This window comes from Panthera tigris, chromosome B1 (assembly GCF_018350195.1).
Source record: "Panthera tigris isolate Pti1 chromosome B1, P.tigris_Pti1_mat1.1, whole genome shotgun sequence".
NCBI classification, from domain to species: domain Eukaryota; kingdom Metazoa; phylum Chordata; class Mammalia; order Carnivora; family Felidae; genus Panthera; species Panthera tigris.
Genome location: NC_056663.1, coordinates 14,305,406 through 14,324,445, shown reverse-complemented (window position 1 = coordinate 14,324,445; position 19,040 = coordinate 14,305,406). Strand labels below are relative to the sequence as shown.

Sequence of the window (19,040 nt, the reverse complement as noted above, 5' to 3'; positions counted from 1 at the left end):
AGTTCCTAGCACCTCATCATAGAGACAACTATAACGCGGTTCTTGCATTCAGTAGAGTCCTCCTGCCTCCTTTTCTCTTTCAGTCTGCTCTCTCTCTTTCTGAAGGAATGTGAGTCAAGTCACGTCATTCCTTTCGCTCACGATTGAGACCGGTGTACTATTTTCTAGCCCAGCACCGACTGCAATGCAAATTCATTTCTGAGCGTCCTGAAGGAACGAGAGCCTTGCCTAACGTACGGGCTGGTGCCAGAGGCTTCAGTACTGCTCCAGCTCCTTCAATATCCGGTAAATCACAGCTGGAAGAACTTGGGACGTACGCTAAGTCTTAAATGTAGCGTGAGTATAAAGACACCTCCTGTGTCGGGTCGAAAGACAAGCCTTATCGGCAGCAATGTACATTCGCAGAAGGCATGTTTTTTCTTCATCTGAAGCACACCGCTAGGATTTTGGTGTTAGTTACGTCGTTAAAGTGTAATAATTCGATGTTCACATGAGTTAACTCTATCCACAGGAAGGGACAAACTGAACTTTAACTGCCATTCTTATAAATCTATGCACAAGATTACAAACAGGTAAGATGAGAGACGACTTTTCCGAGTCCATCACCGCTGCTAAAAATAATTCAAAGTGAATTCACGTTAACAATGTGGGAGTAAATATATTTGAGAACAAAATATAGTACACAGTTTTTAACAGAAGTGGCTCACTAACCAGCCATGTGTTTGGAGTGGAGTGTATATAATTTAACTAAAGGGGCCTTATTTATTTATTTATTTATTTATTTATTTATTTTTGCAAAAGTAAAAGTGGGATCACATAATATGTTATAGTGCTGAATAATTTCTCAAATGCATTTGTATTTCTAGGGATTTTCTTTTACACTTCTAACATTTTGTTTCACTTTAATAAACAACAGTCATAATTTAAAATTCACCAGCTATTTTCTCCACCAAATTTTCATCAACTCTCACCTATAGGTAACTGGGAATATAAGTTTTTTGTGTGTGTGTTTATATGTTATTATTAATTCCAGTGCAGTTAACATACAGTGTTATGTTAGTTTCAGGTGTACAACATAGTAATTCAACAGGTGCATGCATTACTCAGTGCTCATCAAGACAAGTGGACTCTTAATCCCCATCACCTATTTCACCCCTCCCCTCTGGTAACCATCTATTTGTCCTCTGTAGTTAAAAGTCTGGGGTTTTTTGGTCTCTTTTTCTTCTTTGATCATTTGTTTCTTAAATTCCACATATGAGTGAAATACTACGGTATTTGTCTTTGTCTGACTTTGCTTAGCATTATTCTCTCCAGATGCATCCATGTTGCTTCAAATGGCAAGATTTCATTCATTTTTTATGGGTGAAAAAATATTCCACATGCACCATATCTTCTTTATTCATTCATCTATCGATGGCCACTTGGGCTGCATCCATATATTTGCTATTATAAATAATGTCGCAATAAATATGGGGATGCATATATCTCTCCAAGTTAATGTTCTGTATTCTTTGGGTAAACACCCAGTGGTGCAATTCCTGGATTTCTTTTTCTATTTTTCTTTTTTTTTTTTTTTTTTAACTTTGAGGCATCTTATAAAAAGCTGGCACTCATATACATAAACTAACGAGAACTTAAATTCATCACACATTGACTTCATTTACTAGCTTGACTTTCTAGTCAATCTTTAGCTTCATTGACTTTGGCTGCTATATAAGGAGATCCTCCCTTGTCTGGATGATTTAAAAGCATAATTTGTCAATAAGCAGCTCTTATTTTTCCTTTATTAACAGCAGGGCTTACATCTACTATGAACGCTGCTTCTCGTTTTGTCACTTCAAACCCACCTCTCTAATATTCTCCATTGACGCAGATTTTGGTAGACTTCGGAAAGCTGGTCTTACTCGAGGCTCCACACGTTTCATGGCTTGCACAACATAATGGCCTGTGAATCCTGCTGCGGCAACGGTCAGTCCAACTGCGACCGCCGTACTGGCAATGGCTGTGGCTCGGCGCCCCGGGCTCCACGCGGAGTGCAGTTCATCCCGGTCCAAAGCCACAGCCACCAATTCCACGCCTCTACCAGACAGTGAGGTGGCCACCACCAGTAGGCACAGAACCTGTTTTTAATTTTTTTAGAACCTCCATTACTGTCTTCCACAGTGGCTGCACCAGTTTGCATTCCCACCAACACTGCATGAGGGTTCCTTTCTTTCCATATTCTCGCCAACACCTGTTTCTTGTGTTTTTGATTTTAGCCACTCTGACAGGTATGCGTTGACATATCCCTGTGGTTCTCATTTGATTTCCCTGATGATAGTGATGTTAAGCATCTTTTCAAGTGTCTGTTGGCCATCTGGATGTCTTCTTTGGAGAAATGTCTGTTCATGTCTTCTGCCCATTTTTGAATTGGATTGTTTGCTTTTTTGAGTTGTACAACTTCTTTATATATTTTGGACACGAACCCTTTATTGGATATGTCATTTGCAAATGTCTTCTCTCATTCACTAGGTTGTCCTTTAGTTTTGTTGTTTCCTTTGCTGTGCAGAAGCTTTTTATCTTGATGTAGTCCGATAGTTTATTTTTGCTTATGTTTCCCTTGCCTCAGGAGACATATCTGAAAAGATGCTGCTATGATTTTTCTAGGATTTTTATGGTTTCAGTTCTCCTATTTAGGTCTTGAATTCATTTTGAGTTTATTCTTTGTGTATGGTGTAAGAAAATGTCCAATTTTGCTCTTTCGCATAGAGCTGACCAGTTTTCCCAGCACAATTTGTTGAAGAGACTATCTTTTCCCCATTGCATATTCTTGCCTCCTCTGTTGAAAATTAATTGATCATATAATTGTGGGTTTATTTCTGGGCTTTCTATTCTGTTCCATCGATCTATGTGTCTATTTTTGTGTCAGCACCATACTGTTTTGATCACTACAGCTTTGTAATATAACTTGAAGTTTGGAATTATGACACTTCCAGCTTTGTTTTTGTTTTTTTCTTGTGTCATGATTGCTTTGGCTGTTCAGGGTCTTTTGTGGCTCCATACAAATTTTAGGACTGTTTGCTCTAGCTCTCTGAAAAATGTTGCTATTTTCATAGAGACTGCATTAAATGTGTAAATTGCTTGGGTAGTTTAGACATCTTAACCATATTGTTCCTCTAATCCATGAGCGTGGAATGTCTTTCCATTTCTTTTTGTTGTCTTCAATTTCTTTGATTAATGTTTTATAGTTTTCAGCGCACAGATCTTTTACTTCATCGATGACGTTCAGTCCTAGGTATTTTGTTTTTTTCGGTACAATTGTACATGGGATTGATTCCTTAATTTCTCTTTTTGCTGCTTCATTATGAGTGTACAGAAATGCAACAGGTTTCTGTATACTGATTTTGTATCCTGCAACCTTACTGAATTCATTTATCAGTTCTGGTAGTTTCTTGGTGGACTCTTTGGCATTTCCTATATGTAGTATTATGTCATCTGCAAATGGTGAAGGTTTTACTTCTTCCTTACCAGTTTGGATGGCTTCTATTTCTCTTTGTGGTCTGATTGCTGTGGCTAGGACTTCCAGTACTATGTTGAATAAAAGTGTGTTTAACAAAGGACATCCTTGTTTTGTTCCTGACCTTAGGGGGAAAGCTCTCAGTTTTTCACCACTGAGTCCAATGTTAGCTGTGGGTTTTTCCTATCTGGCCTTTATTGTGTTGAGGTATGTTTCCTCTAACTTACTTCGTTGAGAGTTTTTACCATGAATGTATGTTATGGAGTATAAGTTTTTTAAAATATCAGCTGAATTTAAAGTTTTAGTTTGTACGAGATATTCCATTCTCTATCCCAAGAAGGCTATGGTCTAGGTATCTATTATGAATAAATTAAATAGTATTTTTTCCCAGTTTCCTGAGAAATAGCTGACTTCCCTGTAGAAATAATAAATTTTGCAGTAAAAAGTTTTTACGTTCCTCTTCCCAAGAAAGATTTTCTCATACGATTAAGTGACACGTCTAAAACTCATGAGTATATTAATAAAAAGCATGAACTTACTTATTTCACCATTTCAATAATGAGGAATAAGATGTCAAGAAGTACTATTATCCCTTGACCAAGGGGGAAAAGAAAGCCCAATCATCACCAATACCTATGACCTAAAACAGATGTTTTAGATAGATGTTCCTAAGCACCTAGCTCCCCAATACTTGACCAACTAGCTCTAATTCAGTAAAACAAGTACACGACATCTACTTACACCATTACATCAAGATAAGGAAGCATGAAGCCAGTGTTTGGCTATGCCTGAACACCTGCTGGTGACCAAAAATGCAGGCAGGTACTTGAGACCCCAAAGCAAGGAAGAGTTAGTTCATTCATGAGTTATTATTTCTGTGGCATCAGCTTGTGACAGGGACTAACAGACACAGGGATTTCTAAAGGGGAGGCAAGCCAAGAAGGGCCAAGTCACCAAAATCTAGGAGACTCTGCCAAGTCACCCATCCACTTCCGGATGGCGGGGGCATTCCAAAAGGGCTACCTGGCCAAAATGTGCACAAACAGCAGAGCGAGGGCACCATCTGTTTCACAGTGTTCTGACCACGACAGTAGCAGCATAGACCACAAGGGCCAATTTCTGTGGGAGTGCTTATAAAAAGGCATTTACACTGACAGGAAGTGTTAAACTATTCACCAACGACAACGACAAAGGAGGTCATTTCTGATCTCCCACATTCCAGCTGGTTATTAATGTCTTACACCCTCTTCTGGAGGGAAGCGCTTTCTTGAGGCGGGCACTCCCTTAGAGCTCATTTTTGTGGCCTCACAGTGATGAAACGTATATATGAAATACAGACTGTTGATAGTAAGAGTATACCAAACCTGGGGCAAGATAAGCTTTTTTTTTTTTTTTTTAATATATGAAATTTATTGTCAAATTGGTTTCCATACAACACCCAGTGCTCATCCCAAAAGGTGCCCTCCTCGATACCCATCACCCACCCTCCCCTCCCTCCCACCCCCCAAGATAAGCTTTATCTAAGAGGGCCAGCTGCGTTAGGAGACAGGTCTGGGGAATGTGACCACTTGGGGTCTCCCCCAATTCCAATGGGACTTCATTTCCTTCTAAATGCTTATGTGGATGAGATATCCTACATGCTTTTGCTTTTAAATCTTTTCTTTGGTTTACATCTTTCCTAAAAGGAAAAAATGGAACACTATTCCTCTTGCGTAATATTCCATTTACAACGTAGTTTACAAAGATAAGAACTGTGAAAAACTGTTAAAATTTCAAAGGGCAATCATAAGTGGTAATTTCCTGAGAAGTGCATAGCTCAAGTGAGTGCTGAGGTTTACTAAGAGTAAATTGGACAAAATATCCTCATTTCCGTTTTTTAGGTAAGGTATCTAGCCAAGCAGATCATAGAGATGTGTAGACACAGGACTGAGGTACAACAACAAGGCATCTGACCAGCCATCGCATGATATTCTCAAGAAACGTACAGAGGAATATGGCGGGCTGACGGAGTAAAGGGTCAGTGATACGCTGGACGGATGTTTATGGCAGAACGACACAGAACACTTCTATTAATGATTTCATAAATTAAACCAAGAAATCCAAACTGAAGGGAGATACAGCTTCTAAGAATACAAAGTGTTTTCACACTCTTCCTCTGAGAACAAATAGAAAAGTTGTGAGAAAAAACGAAACAAAACAAAACATCTACATGAAGACATTGGAGAACTACCAAGGCAGCAGGAATTTGTGCTAAAGACTCAAAAGGTAGGGAAAGCTCATAGTCAGGATCCAGACTAGGCAATGTTTTTCCTTTTGAAGCATTTGTGTGTACAACAGAGAGGCTGAAAAGGTGGGAGGAGACAGTGACTGAAGCCACAAGTACAGAGCTATTATTGGTCCCATAGAGGTGAGAGGTTCAGGGGAGAGATTTGGAGTTTGACCTCAGTCGACCAGAAGGGGCCCTCATAAACGTTCTCAAATTTCAGTTGGGATTTTGAAGAGCTCTGCCCTAAGAGAAAGGGTAGACGGGAAATAGACCCGCTCTTAGAAGAAGAATGAAGCCCAGATTTCAGATAGCTTGACCCGAGACGATTTATAATTATCGGCCCCTGGCCTAACTGCCCATGAGAAGCAAAACTGAATCCTCACTGCAGGATGACAAGATCATCCCAAAGTTCAAATTATCCTTATACTTCTTCATTCATAATATATGGCTCTTAATAAAAAGTAAGCAGAGATACGAAGCTTGCCCAAATAGTGACCAAAAGTCATGAAAAACAAACAGACCACATTGAAGAATCCAACATATAGGAAATCTAGACATTGTATTAATAAAGATGTGGAGCTTAAAAGCAACGGATTATTTTGTTCAAAAACCTACATATCAGTGTGCAGAATGTGGGCAAGTAACTAGAAATAAAAAATACTCCAATGGAAATTTTAGAACTGAAAAAGACACAGTGGAGAATTAAGCTGAAATCAGTAAAAAAAAAAAAAAAAAAAGGTAAGAAAATCCTCAACTGTTTAAAAATTAATACCCTTATATGAGAAATCATAAAGAGTTAGAAAATATTTTGAACTGATAATAAAAATACAAAGTTCGAAACCTGGGGGATGAATGCAAAAGCTATGTGTAAAAAGTAGTTTAAACCTTAAGGGCAGGTATCAGGAAATTAGAAGGCCTGAAGCCCTTCGTCAGCAAGCGCTAACGTTGAAGCATGTGTGTTTTCCAACATGGCAAGTCCTCTCCGAGTTTCACAACAAATGAAAATGTGTACTTACGTGCACCAAAAGATATGCATCACAGAAAGGTATTTTTTTTAATTACCAGAAATCGGAATAAACGCTAACGTACACTGGTAGTTAGACGAGATACAGAAATCAGGGTGTGCAGACAAAAGTGGGATGCTTTAACGCAGTGAAGGCTAACGTGGATGAATCTCGAAATGTTCCTTCAAGGGAAGCCATTCATGATACGTACGGTAACATTCCCGTTTTACAAAATCCAAAGCGAGCAAGCAAAAAATTCCCCTACCATGCTGAGGCGGCCAGTGTGACCTTTCGGGAGAAGGACAGCGTCGATGCAGGGACGCAGTGGGGGCTTCTGGAGTCATGATAATAATCTACTTCGTGACCTACGTCCTGGTTGCATGAATGCAGTTACTCGACGAACGGTCTTTTAGACTCCAAACATCAAGGATACACAAGGTCTGGCCTTAGCAGCAGTTTGGTCAAAAAGATTTAAGGTAAAAGATCAGGAAACAAAGCATGAGGCAGTGTGAGGAACGAGTGAAGTGTGACCGAGAGAAGGGATGATGTGGGAACACGATTTGTGGGCACCTGTAAGTACCAGCTCGTCCAACGGGAGGGCAGTTACCCTCAGCTCTGGAAGACGCTTTCCAGCATGGTCAGGGGAGGTTACAGAGACTCAAATCTTGATTTAATATACTAAATATTCTAAGTCTATTGTAATGTCACATTAGTGTACATTAAATAAGTACATTTAACATACTGGGTGCGCATAATACACGTAACACGATGTAGGTAATAACAATCGCCGAGTAACGGAACACCCGGTCTCTCCAACAAGGACGGTCTCGGGCACTGAACGTGGTAACAAAGGCGGAATGGCTGGCTTCCAGGAAAAAGTGGAGGACGTTCCTGCCAGATCCCTAAAGCCCTCTCCGTCACCCTCAGATTCGATGCCTATGTTAAACATAGAACCATGATGAAGAAAAACCTTACCCTTAATCGCGTAGTGGAGATCTCCGCTTTTAAAATATCGGGATCGTACTTAGTGCTGGATGAAGATCCTGAGAATACTTTTCAAAGAGAAAAAAGAAAAAAAAAAGAACTTTTACCAGTTGTAGAACTAGTCCTCAGCTGGGAATTTACAAACTCTAAAAACAAGATTTACATGCTTTTGTGGATACTTACTTTATAACTCCTTTATTGTCATTCATCAGACACCTAAATATAAAAAGTAGTCTTCAAACCTTTATACTTTTTTTTTAAAAAAAACTCAAGAAAGAGGAATGCCTTAAAGACCATGGAGCCTACTGGTTTCTGGATTTCACACCTATGTGCGAACTCTCAGAGGACCTTCCTGTGCACACGATTTGTCAGAGCTGTGCGTTACCCAGAAACCGGTAATTTAAGCAGAACTTCTGAGCCGCTCACATCAAAACCGCTTCTTTAAACAAACCAGCTCCAGGCGATCCATTTCTGAGATGTAAGCGGGTGATCGACAGAAAACTTCATTCCAGCCAACAGTTCTAGCTCCTCCCGCTAAAATATTGTACAAGAGCAGCAAAGGGGGCCGAATGATTTGCCTTGACCCGCAGAGGTAAACATTAACTCGTAAATAAATAAAAGGCAATCAGGCAGAGGAGTGAAAACCACCAGGGATTGATGATCCACAAATGAGGGAGGGACTGCTGCCTGGACGGAGGGGAGGCGCCTTGCTGAGAAGTCTGCGGGGTACCCTCGCCCTCTCTCCTGGCTTCCGGGGACTTTTTCTGCCTAGGAAGGGACAGGCCTCAACAGGCAACTCCAGCGAAACGCAGGTGGCCTTCTCTTAGCTACACTTTGGTCCCCATTCTCACAGTCTGAACAGCCACACTGCACTTACAGCTTGTGTGAGAACTTGACTTCTCCTTATAGGCGTCGTTTAATCGTACATATTCATCGAGGGCCAGGGCCAGTCTTTGCTCCTTCACGTGGTACAGCTCCTTCTGTGTCCTGAGAGCATCCTGGGCCACCGAGAGATAGTCCTTGAGCATCTTCTCCTGTTCCCCCCTCCACTGTTTCCGTGGATCTTCAATCTGTGTGGTTTCTGAAAATACACCAGGTGGGTTATTATTTAGAATTTAATGATTTTTTTTTTTGGATTATTTAAGCTTTAAAAAAAAAAAAACTTACCAGCTTTAAGTCTTATATACTCTAGGCAGTTTGTTGGTTATTTGTGAAGTGACTTCTCCAGAAATCTGATACAAGTTTTATTTATCCCCAGGGCTCCCCACTGTCCACTCCCTTTCAGACCGTTAACAGTTTATCCTCACTGGGAAGCCATCCTACACCAAGTTGCCAAAGTCGGCTTCCTTAGCTGGGGTCCCGCCATTCCTCTCAAGAATTCTCTGGCTCCCCAACACCTACAGAATAAAAGCCAAGCTATTTATGCCAGCATTCAAGGCCCTGTGTGATCTGAACCCAATCTGCTTCCCACGGTGCATGTTTCCATTTACTTAATCCGGGACGCCATGTTGCCCCCTACCTCAGCGCTACTCAGAGTCTCTGCGGGCAGACTACGCGGGTCCACGAACTCTCTTACGCGTCCACTGCAAAAAGTGGAGAGGTCACGAGGAAACATTTTGAAATCTTCATAGCAATTTTATATAGTTATTGTATAGTGATGACTCTAATAATATTGGGGCTTGCATTTTCTACTTTTTTTTCCCTTTTTCAAGGAATTCATTTTTACTGTACTTTACAGAAATATCTGTCATTCCACAGTGGGTGTGACATTTAAAAACAAGCCCAACACAGAAGCCAAAAAGCCAAACCAAAGCCTGGTCCTGGTTGAAGAACGCTCTACGGCCCGGTTCTTGGTTCTGCAGTTTTGGATACTAGAATCGCCCAGAGAGCTCTTACAAAAAGAAAATCTCAGCCCATTAGAGTTTCTGTGGGTAGAACCCAAGCAATGGCGGGTTTCAAAGTTCCACAAGAGATTCCAACGAACCCCTCTGCAATGGCCCACACACTGCCTTCTCCATGAAATTATCCAAACGATCCAATCTCGAGCTTGCCCAAACTTGCCCGCCCTGCCTCGCCCATTCCTCCCCACGGAAACTGCCAGGAAGGCTCTGGCCAGCGCTCGCTCCTCCTGCCTCCTGACCGAACCAGGGGCTTCCCCCTGTGGCCCTGCAAGCATGGACAGGGGGACTGTGGTACAACTTCCTTCCATGGCACCGACCTCCCTGGGCTGACAGGCAGTCACCTCTATGAATTAAATCAGTTACCGCCAGAACAGGTGTGTCAAGACGGGTCTGCCGCTGTATGAATACGAGAACCTGTTCCTGACCAATTAGGACGGGAAAATTAATTTGTTAATTTGCTGGAATGTTCCATGGCACGTGCTGTTTAAGATGTTTTGCGTGTGAAGCCCAATCTTCCGGTACCCCAACTCAGTATTACCGGTTGGCCCCGGAGGCTGCAGTAAGTCAAAACCCAGACAGTGATATGAGGGGATCTGACGTGGACCACGAGAACCTCTAGGGGCCAGGCTGGTTCTGGAAACGTCTAACTAATGTGGTGTCTGGGGATAAGGGATAAGGGATAGCACTAAACTGGAGTGGTTCAGCTATGAACCCTGGGTCCCCTAGGGCTTAGAGAGGCTTTGGATGATTTACAAAATGGCCTGAGTTAGCCAGACACATTGCAGCCACTGACTCGGGCCTAGAATCTTTGCTTCACAATCACTGGTACAAAAAGTTGAGCGTCCTCTAAAGTAGTATTTTGAACTCTCATTTTGCTTTAAAGTTTCGTTTGGTTTATTTATTTATTTTTTAACATTTTCTTAATTTATTTTTGAGACAGAGAGAGACACAGCATGAACGGGGGAGGGGCAGAGAGAGAGGGAGACACAGAATCAGAAGCAGGCTCCAGGCTCCGAGCCATCAGCCCAGAGCCCGACTCGGGGCTCGAACTTGCGGACCGCGAGATCGTGACCTGAGCCGAATCCGAGAGTTGGATGCTTAACTGATTGAGCCACCCAGGTGTCCCCTGAGCTCTAATTTTTAAAGACGTAAATATTCCAACATGCAAAAGAGGCATATTTCATGTAATTATGAGAAAAAAACCATGCTGGAGTCAATGTCTAAAGAGATGTAGGAGGGGACAGTCCCGGTTGGACAGCCCCTCCAGCCCAGAATCCTCAAGGACATCATCACGGTGGGGCAGCCCAGCCACCTTGGAGAATAAGGAGAACGGGCAGCTGTCAGCTAATTAAGAGCCTAAACTTCTCTTTTTTTTTTTTCTTTCTTTTTTTTTACATTTATTTATTTTTGAGGGACAGAGAGAGACAGAGCCCAAGCGGGGGAAGGGCAGAGACAGAAGGAGGTACAGAATCCGAAGCAAGCTCCAGGCTCTGAGCTGTCAGCGCAGAGCCCGACGCGAGGCTCGAACTCACAAACCGTGAGATCATGACCTGAGCTGAAGTTGGAGGCTTAACCTACTGAGCCACCCAGGCGCCCCAAGAGCCTAAACTTCTCAAATGACAATATTCATTACAACTCAGGTCTCCGGCTATCCAAGCATTTCCAACATGTAAATGCCATCTGACTCAAAGTCCAGAACTCATCCTCTAACGAATGGGAATTTATGGTCTTAGAAAAGTTTTCCCCATTGTGGATGACCTGTAATAATCCTCACCTCCTCATATTCCTGCCCCTTGAATACGGGCTAGACCTAGTAATCTGCTTCTAATGAGTACGACAGGGATGGCACTTGGGACTAGATTACAAAAGGCCGTGCAGGCCACCTTGTGCATGCCCTCCCTCCCTGGCTCCTGGCTTTCCTTCCGTGGTGAAGCAAACCGCCATGTTGTAAGCTGTGCTATGGAGAGACCCACGTGACAAGAAATGAGGGGGGCCGCTGGCCCACAGCCATCAAGGACCTGAATCCTGACAACCACCACGTGAGTGAGCGTGGAGGCGGATCCTCCCCCAGCAAACCTGGCTGACACCCTGAGGACAGACAGCCTGTGACGCGGCGAGCCAGAGGATCCCGCGAAGCCTTGCCTGGACTCATCACCCACAGGAACCGTGAGGTAATAAATGCATTGTGAGCCACTGGGTTTGGGGGTGATGTGTCCCGGTGAGATATATGACTAATAAACTACACAACTAAAGGGCTGATACAAAAACAAAGTGCAGGTGAACAACTTGAGATATTCGTAAGTTGCAATAGTTACAGGAAGGTATGTACCCCGAGTTCTCCCTCAGTATCTTCAGAGGTTTCGTCTACTCGTATTTTCTCTACATATTGGGGAACTGGTGTAGTTTCAATAAAATACCTGTCGATGGCTAAATTGCCACAAAACACTGAAAGTAACGTTGACATTTAAATGAATAAAGTGCAATAATAATAATAACAATAATAATAATAACAATAATAATAAACGATGAGCGTTTATTTGGACAGATCAGCAGAAACACTCCAGTAGGCTGGTTTAAATAAATACTATATGCTACAAGGGCTGCAGCGGGAACATTTACATTTCTGAAATGCCATCCAAATCAAATATGAGCTACAAAGAGGGTTCCCGAAGGCACCTCCGAAGGCTTCATAAAGCAGGATCGTGCTTCATCTCCATTGGCTGTATTTGCTGAACGGACTGTGAAGAATTTTTATTAAATGTAAATACTAAAAAAGTGCATTATAAAAATGTGGTATGTTAGCGTTAAGACCCGGTGACCCTGGGAAGTCACTGTGTCAGAATGCTGTATAATTTGCATGATGTCTGCGAAAACGTCACGTACCTCGAGGGAACGGACATGGCGTCAGTTTTAGATGTGGGACTTTACAGACAGAGAACACGGTTGTGAGTTCTAAGAGCTTTACCGTGGAAGATCACATCAGATTCTTGAAAGGAACGTGATTTCTGTCTATCACGCCTATTTCTGTCCTTTCTGTCGTGCTCGGGAAGAATGGATGAAACAAACATGAGTAGCTTTCCTTGTCTTCCTTTCTAGAAAATATCCGCTATGCTTATTATCTGTTGTTACTTCTGCAGACAAGTGCCGACCATCTGCTACACACAACAGGGAAACAAGATGCTCAGGCATGAGTCCCTCCTTCCAGGAACTTACAAAATACAGAAAAACTTCTGACACATGAATTAAACACACACACACACACACACACACACACACACACACACACACACAACTAGTCTGTGCAGTAAAAAGTGATAAAAGCCTTGAGAGGAGAATGCGGTGCCACGGCCGTTTAGAGACACAGGGTTTTCTCTGGTTGAGAAGGAATGTTCCATGCAACAGGCAGTGACGGAACCGGGTTTTGGAAGGTTCCAGACAATGGCCCCTCAGGACTTGGCCCCTGTTGACTTTTCCAGTCACCTCCCTAGACCCCCACAAAGACACACACCAGCCTTCAGCTGCTCTGAATTTCTTTCTTTCATCAAGCCCTGCTTTCTGTGGCCTCTCTAGACTTCGGCTTTAACTTGTGGTCTCTCTTCTTCCGGGAAGGTATCCTTCTCCCAACCCCCAAACCCTACCCCAGCCCCTCTTCCCCCAGGCCCGGTTAACTCAGTCATTCTTTGGGTATCAGCTCAAAGCACTGTCTCTAGCAGCCACAGCGACACCCTTCAGGACAGCCGAAACAGGGCATTTTTACGTGTTCTCCTTTGTTCTGCTGGCCCGATGGGTGGTTCTTTCCACATGCTACTGTATTTTCTCATTTCTTCCCCCATACTCCAAGAGCCTGTGGTTTCTTGAATACCAGGGTAATAAACATGAAACTCCATCTGTACGCGATGGCGTACCACAAAGGTTCTAAGCAAGGCCGGGAAAGGATCTCGGCTGCATGTGAGGAAGAACGTCTGACAGAAATGTGAGGTCCTATCATCTCTGCGCAACTCAGCACTAACTCTACAGAAGAGTCTGTATAATTGCGCAGCAATTTTTTTTGATAAAAGATTATATGGTAAGTGAAAAGAGCTTATAAAACCGTATGCATACTACTCCCACTTGTGATATAAAATTATATTTAAAATTCTGTGTGTCTGTTTGTAGTAATATGAAGTCTGGAAGGATACACACGAAGAGACTTAGAATACTTAGTTCTCTTTGGGTGGTGTGAATATGGACAATACTTTTCTTCCTTTGATTTACCTGTATTTTCTATTTTTCTCCTGTGCACGTGCATTACTTTTACGCAATTTGTTTTTTTTAAAAAAAGAGACAGAAAGCAAAGGCAAAGGCAACGAGGGTCTGAATTAGGAAAATGACAGTGGAAAAGAGGTTAGAGGAGCACATGTAATATTACATTACAGATAAAATTTCTATAAGAACTGACAAAACGATTCTACGTTTTTCAAGTTAATAATCATGAAGACTGTAATGTATCAAAAAATAGTAAAGTCAAAGGGAAAACAGAAGAATCCCATTTTGTACTTGTTTGTTTGCAAGTTTTGATGACAACAGACGCAGCAGTGTCCTATAAATGAAATGTCTGACAAAATATTAGGACGCTCAAAGCCACAAATAAAGACAGAAGAGTCGTTCACACGGGAAGGGCAAAGAACAATAGTCCGGCAGATAAATGACAGCACGCTGGGGAATGAGGGTGAGGTCACATCTTCGGGGAGTGACAAGATACAGGGACTCTCAATACGTGGCAAATGAGGGGCGAGGGGGGAACAGTCTGCAGGAAGGAAGGCTACAGGTTCAGGAGGAAACGCACGGTCACCTACGCCAACCCTACATCTGGGTGGAAGGAAAGGACCGCTGCGACTGAGAATAGATCCCGGAAGTGAAATACGTGGATTATTACAGATCAGTGATACTGACAACTGTTAGTTACTCTCACTAAAAACGAGTATCATTACCACTGAAATCTGTTTCACTCGCATGTCTTAAGTACCTAGAACGTTTCTTTATAAAATATCCTGACGGTTTCCCCTCCTAGGGAAACATAAAGGATAAAATAAGACACAGATGAAACAGGAGGGTCCCAAATTTATTTCCCTTCTCCTAAAGGAAACAGCTCCACATAAAATATTGCCAACACTTGAGGAATTTTCATCAAATTTCAACACAACAGGTGTGGCTTCGCAACTAATCCAGAGCAGTTTGGCTCAGCTAACACGGAGTATAAGCGCACGCTGTCCGGTCTCTCCTACTGGCCACAACTAAAAACCGACGACAGCAGAACAAAACAACAAGAACAACAGCGACAATGTCCGGAAAGCAATCAAAGCAAGACTCGGCACAGTAAGTAAGAGCAAGGAGGATCGTGGAAGGAAACTGGAACTCGCAGAAGCATCACGTGGCAGTGAGTCCTATCTTGTTGTTTTACACATCCCTCACCTCTGGTGCTTCCCATACCCCCAGGTACTGCAAATGGGTGCAGCCCGACCCCGCTCTGTCTTGTCGGAGGACCGGCAGGGAGAGGGGGCGCCGAAGGGCGCGTCTCCCACGACCATCCGGAGAAGCCCGGGGAAAACGGGCCGAACCCCGTGGCGGCCAACGGTGGTGGCGTGGTCCCCCCTGCGCCAGCTCGTCTCCTGTCCGCTCTGTCCTGAGGAGCGGCCGGCAGCGTGTGGCGAGGCTAAGGCCACAGAGTACCTGCTAGAATGCCCAGACGAGAGGCTCCACAGAGCCAGAGGGCATGGGGCAAGATGGCAGAGAGGAGAGTTGGGAGAGTGTCTAGGTCGGCCCTTTTTAAATTCGGTTATTTGCTTCTTAGTGTGGATGTCCAGGAGTTCTGTGTCTGGCCTGGATATGGCTTCTCTGTCAGATGAAGGCACGAATATTCATCCACGATACCGTGTGCCATCAGTATCCTATTCCTTAAAAATATGCTGAGTGAAAGATCCCATTCACGGAATCAAATGTACTCAGTGTACGTGAGGTCCTGGAACACGCAAAACTAACCCATCCTGATAGAAGTCAGGACGATCCGTAGCAGTGGGGAGGGGGGTGATTGGAAGGGACAGGAAAGGACTTAGGGGGGTGATCCGCATCTTGACCGGAGCGGCCGTGACAAAAGATTTATACATTTGCCACAATTCACCCAGGTGCACTTAAGAGCTGTATATTTTCTTTTATATCAATGAGACCTCCATTATCAAAAGAAAGACAAAAACATTAAGGCACAACTCTAAAGCTACTAAAAAGTGATCTATTTCTGCTTCTAGTGATAATATCAAAACCTTATAAACAGTATTTCATAATTACCTTTCCGTTAGTTACCAATGTCCCCCACCAATATCCATAACCCCCACTCCACACAAACCCACGAAAAGGTGGATTCTATCATAAAACACTTAAGGCCTAAAATACTTTTATTGTCAAGGTCAAATCTTTTCCTTCTAGATACTTAACAGTGTTACACAGAAATGGTATTAAACAGCCAAACAGTCTTCATTTCATTTTTTTTTTTTTGTAAATAAAGAGAAAATAATGCTGAAACTATACAATGTCAAGACACAACATATGTGCGGACCAGCTGTTATGAGAAGATAATACCATTTGTTCCCTAAACTACTTCACGGGACTGTCTTTAAGATTAATGAGATAATGGACCAGATCCTTTTTAGTGGGAAAACTACTTGCTGTGGGTAATTTGGGCACTTTAGGGCACAGTGAGTCCATCAGGCCACTGGGATACGATTATCGCACTAAAGCAGAATGGTAAATTTAAAAACCTACATTGTAATAATTGAGTTTTTAAATATCCACGGTGGTGCTTTCTGAAGCACAGCATACACTTGAAATGAACTTGAGTTTCTTCAAAAACAAACAGAAAACTTTTAGCGTGTGAGTTAAACAACGAGCTCTTCCGTCCTTCTAACATTTAAGAGTTTATCCTTCTACTAGGCACCCAAGGTTAAAGAAATGAAGATACAGGCACTGTCCACAAGAAGCTCACAACTTGGTGAGGAGAACACACAAATCAATAAGTTAAAGGCCGTTTGCCACGTGCTTTCCAAAAATCCCTAGGTACCTGGCACTGTAGAAATACCCGGACCGGGCACCCCATCAGAGGGGGGGGGGGCGGCGGGCACCTGCAAGGAGGGCTGGTGCCGGAGAAGGTCTGTGGGAAGCAGGGAGGTCTGGGCAGAGGGGTCGAGAAGGATGTGGCCGAAAGGGAGAGCCGAGGGGCTGGGCCGAGAGCGCTCCGGGCTCGAGCCAATAGTTGCAAGGAAGCTCCCAGCACAGATGCTATGTCTCCGGTGTGGGGGCGGGGCAGAGGCAAGGAGGCAAGTGGAGGCCTGTGGGGGCAGACAGGAAAGGGCCCCGTAGCAAGGAATCAAGTAGGTGCATCTGGAACTCTGGACAAGGCTGAAGGGACACATCTGGCAGCCGTCAGTCTCGGGAAGTAACTGAGGTCCTCACCCCAGGGGACCCGCAGGCTGCACACAGAAGCCCAGGGGCAGGTGACGAGGGACAGGCAAAGGAAACCGGGCAAGAGCAGCCAGGTATGTTAAAATAAATAAATAAGTAAATCCCAGCAGAAGGTACTGTGAAATCCAAAGGAGTAAAGAGCAAGAGGAAATAACCCACAGTGACTCTGTCGGATGAAGAAAGACGAGACCCCGGTGTGGCCTGGATCGGGCCATTTGTGGGGTGTCTCAGGCGAGCTCAGCAAGGGCAGTTTCTGTGACACGACGGAGAACGAAGGCCTCACGCAGGCCGTGGCCTTCGGGAAGCTTCGCCGAGATGGGGGAGAAAGAGTGGGCCACGGCCGGCGAGGGACTTGGGCTGAAAGACGGTTTTGGGTATGAATGAGTGGGGTCGGGGGGATCCGGCTGTTATTGGTTTCTTCTGGTAGTTTTGGTTTGATTTCATTTTGAGAGTTTCCAGAGTTTAAATACGAAGACAACAGAACCACTAGGTAAAGAAGTGGAGGGAGGAATTTTTAAAACCAGAAAATGACGGGTAAAGAAACGAAAGAGGGGAGGAAGATGGGATATAAAAGTTATTAAGAGGGCTCCTGGGGATGGGGGTGCAGGAGAACCTACCGAGATGGGGAGGAAGCCCCACAGGTGGCCCGTGGGTAGCGAGAGGGAAGCCGAGGGCGTTCATCTCCTCGTTTGGTACCACGGGAGTTTAGTTTTGGCGAGTCAGGGCAGGTAGGCTTGTTTCTGCTTCCGCAAATGTTCTTTAAAGAAGACAAGCCGAACTCGTGTCCGTATAAAGTAAGGATGCGAGTGAGATTTAAATAGTTACGCATTCCAGATATTCCACTGACCGTTTATTTGTCAGAATTTTACCAAAAGTAGTCCCTTCCATCGTAACATTAAAATATTTGGGGGTGACTGGCTGGCTCCTTTGCTGGAGCACGTGACTCTTGATCTCGCGGTTGTGAGTTTGAGCCCCACGTTGGGTGTGGAGATGACTTAAAAAAATAAAATCTTAAAAAAAAAATAACATTCAAATAGTTAGATGTCAGTCACTGATAAGCAACAGAACCCACTTACAATAATACAATCAAGGAAGGTTTGGGGCGCCTGGGTGGCTCAGTCAGTTAAGCGTCCGACTCTCAATTTCAGCTCAGGTCATGATCTCACAGTTCATGAGTTTGAGCCCCACATTGGGCACGATAACAGCGCGGAGCCTGCCTGGGATTCCTTCTCTCTCCCTCTCTCTCTGCCCCTTCCCCACTCGCTCTCTCTCAAAATAAACGAACATTTTTAAAGAAGAGAGAAGCGTTTACTGAAAGATACAAAAATGAAAGCTAACCTTAAAACCCACAATTATGAATTCTTCACGGACTCCGGGGCAACTTTCAGGGAAACATCTCTCTACCCAAAAGTCGCACTTCTTCTAATGACACAGAAAAGAGACAGCGGCAAAACCTGCAGAAACTGTCACCTGCACTTACACTGAACTAACGTGTGCATGAAAGCTGGTTCCCAAACTATACGCCCCAGATCACCGGCTGTCGGTGTTCACTGGAAAACTGGCTTCACTCTCCCGTGTCCTCGCTCCTTTCAATCCCTCCATCCCATCGACCTGTGTGAGGCTCAGACAAGTTTCCAGCCCTCAGGCCTATCCCGCGACAGGACTCCCTATGCCGCCTGCGGGCCCGACACGGTGGAACCCACGCTCGCCTCGCCATACTTCCTAACTGCCCTCTCCTCTGGCTGCTTGGCGGCCACTGGGTTGTGGGGGAGCCTTCTCCCCGCCGCTCTCGGTGGTCTCCGGGCAGAGCCCCTCCCCGTGGTGTGGACTGCCGGAATGGGGACCTGCATCCCGACCGCCCTGCAATGGAGCCTCCCACCAGATCTCCTGGGGGCACC

At 44.1% G+C, this 19,040-nt stretch overlaps 1 protein-coding gene and 1 pseudogene across 10 annotated transcripts in view; both read right to left on the bottom strand.

Moving 5' to 3' along the window:
- Window positions 1-19,040, bottom strand: part of WWC2 (WW and C2 domain containing 2) — a 208,144-nt gene that overhangs the window by 86,846 nt on the left and 102,258 nt on the right. For 9 of the 10 annotated variants that reach the window (XM_042982920.1, XM_042982914.1, XM_042982923.1 and 6 more), the window contains 2 exons: window positions 8,628-8,831; window positions 7,742-7,818 (listed from right to left, as the gene is read on the bottom strand). In XM_042982920.1, the coding sequence (XP_042838854.1) occupies window positions 7,742-7,818; window positions 8,628-8,831 (281 nt within the window). Of the gene's footprint in view, window positions 1-7,741; window positions 7,819-8,627; window positions 8,832-8,917; window positions 8,937-19,040 lie in introns of those variants that run through there. The other variant, XM_042982922.1, reaches the window with a different exon arrangement.
- LOC102948711 lies at window positions 1,112-2,165 on the bottom strand (annotated as a pseudogene).